The sequence below is a fragment of the Aplysia californica genome, unplaced genomic scaffold (genome assembly GCF_000002075.1).
Source record: "Aplysia californica isolate F4 #8 unplaced genomic scaffold, AplCal3.0 scaffold01044, whole genome shotgun sequence".
NCBI lineage: Eukaryota > Metazoa > Mollusca > Gastropoda > Aplysiida > Aplysiidae > Aplysia > Aplysia californica.
This window is the reverse complement of record NW_004798314.1, coordinates 127,516-130,081: the sequence shown is the minus strand read 5'-3', so window position 1 is coordinate 130,081 and position 2,566 is coordinate 127,516. Positions and strand designations below refer to the sequence as shown.

General features: G+C 46.3%; 1 protein-coding gene across 1 annotated transcript in view; it reads left to right on the top strand.

The window, feature by feature from the left end:
• The window catches only part of LOC101856301 (uncharacterized FAD-linked oxidoreductase ARB_02478), a gene marked incomplete at its 5' end in the record, with an annotated part of 5,165 nt that extends 3,654 nt beyond the window's left edge, over positions 1-1,511 (top strand). The window contains 1 exon segment of the mRNA XM_013089784.1: positions 252-1,511. Coding sequence (XP_012945238.1) covers positions 252-1,430 — 1,179 coding nt within the window.
• Positions 1,512-2,566: the final 1,055 nt, after the last annotated feature.

Genomic DNA, 2,566 nt, shown 5'->3' with positions numbered 1-2,566 from the left:
CTCACCATCATCAGCATCATCATCATCATCATCATCATCATCATCATCATCATCATCATCGTCGTCGTCGTCGTCGTCGTCTTCGTCGTCGTCACCATCATCATATTACGACCACCCTGTCGCAATTTCAACTCCCTCCGACTCAACCATGTCAATTCAACCCTCACAGCATTAACTCTCCCCGACTTACCTCTCTCACATCAATAACTAACCCAGACTCACGCCCTCCTTCTTCCCCTTCCCTTCCTCAGGTAAGCAAGATCCAGACGGTAGAGAATAACAAGACAGTGGGTCGTGTTATTGTGGGTGGCAGCGCTCACACTGTAGCTATGGGCGGCTACACACAGGGCGGAGGTCACAGCCCTATGACTCGGACACTCGGACTGGCAGTGGACAATCTCCTAGAGGCCACCCTGGTCACTGTAGACGGCCGGATACTGACCGTGTCCGAGATGGGGACCTCGGCCATTGAACTCGATGGGTCAGTCACACGGACTAACGATACGTCTTTGTTCTGGGCTATCAGAGGTGGTGGGGGAGGCACGTGGGGTGCGGTGTTGACTTTCACTTTCAAACTTCACTACGCCCCTGAGAGGTTCCGTAATGTACAAGCTCAGTGGATTCTCAAAGCTGGGACTGTTGATAGTTTCGGTAGGGAGACGCTGAAGTTTGTTCTGAGGGAAGTTGCCAAGTTGTGTCCCAACTGGGGTGGGTATTTCATGCTGTCTGGGGATAGTATTCCTAACACGATTTACTCAGAAGTCTTGACGGTCTTTTTTAATCACTTTGGATCCGATAGCGACCCTTGCAACAAAGATATCGATGCTCTTCTCAACTTCAACGTCAGCGGGAATCAGGTCACGAGAAAGGACATTAGCTATCCCACGTTCTTGGGCTACGAGAAGACGGCTATAGACGCGGCTTACAGCAACACGTATATCGTGAACACGTTCGTGCAGCCGTCCACGATAACCGACGAGAAGAAACTGGACGAGCTGGTCGACATCTTCATACATCTTGACCTGACCCGAGGCGGCTGTACTGGAGCTCTGATAGGCGGCGCTGCCAGTAAAGTTCAACCGGAAACGACCCCTGTGAACCCGTACTTCCGGTCTGGACTAATGTCCTTGTCATGTGGGGTCAGCTGGGATAGCTCCAAAGTCCTCAACGGTAGCGCGTACATCGACATGTCCAGGAGGCTGGGTTTGAGCTTGAGGAAGGTGGCTACAGGTGTGTACTTCAATGAGTGTGACGAGGACTTGACAGACTGGAAGACCATGTTCTGGGGCAGCATGACCAACTACTGCAAGCTCAAGGCCATCAAGCAACGCGTAGACCCGGACCATTTCCTGTGGTGCCACAACTGTGTCGGGTCCGACTTCCAGACAGACGACTGCACGCACGGACTCACCATGCCAATCATAGGGTAGAAAAACACAGTTCGCGAAAATTTCCTCGACGAGACCACACTATGCGAGTTGTTGAGGAGAATAAATTATACGTAAGGATTCTCTTCTCGATAATTTTTTACTTTGTTGACCAAGGCTTTCTTTCGTTCTTTATCCTAACTCAAAACTTACTTTGTAATTAAAGAAAACCAAAATCAAACAATCTGTATAAATCACAAAATACCATATGGGAACTTTCTTTGGACCTCAGGTGCTATTTTCTATATTAAAAAGAGATGTAAATAATACTTCATAAAGTACACTCTGTTGTCATCCCTATCTACTTGTATCTCTGAACAACTTTCTCTCTCCAGGCATTTGCAGCCTGGTGAAAACTGGTATTTTCGGCCCTACACGTTGAGACAAATTATAGATAACGGTTTCCAAAACCCTATGTTGTCTGCTAGATTAGTTTTAAATCTAAAAGCCTCTTTTTCATTTAAAGACTCATCCAATTATTAAAACATATTTTTTAAAGGGTTCTATTGTGAGAGCGATTAAGGACATGATTGATAAGGAAGACATTTGCATTGCAAGGGCGGCGTGACGTACTTTCGGGGTCATAAGGTTCTATTTGTCAGACATTTATACAGTCTTTTGTCTCTTTGACCTTTGCTGAATCACGACAGCGTTGCAAAACTAAAAGGTTCTATTTCTCATACATCATTGTTTTATACAACCTTTTGTCTCTGGATCTTAAGCTGAATTATTGAGACGTTACAAAGCCATACTGGTGGTCCTAAACGTGCCAAATAGAGAGATTAGTGAGCCGACAGAGGTCCCGCGGAGAGACAGCTCGTGCCAAAACGGAATGTTGAATCGATAACGCCAATCAATAGATCTATAAGCACAAGGATTTGATTTTGATCTTTGGAGCCCCAAGACCCGTTGGTGTTGTTATAAGTCTCGCGTGTGTTTGTGTGTTCAATTTGCTGTACCGTTAACCAGAACAAAGTGGCTCAGTGTTATGTGTTTGAGTAACCGTGTTTTGGTTGACCTGATTAGTGACTTACTCAGACAGGAGAACGTGAAGTGCACGCCTAGTGGTTGATTAGGATTTGTATGCTGGGTGACCTATTGAGAGAAAAAAGCAATACCAGTCACCCCCACCCCACCCC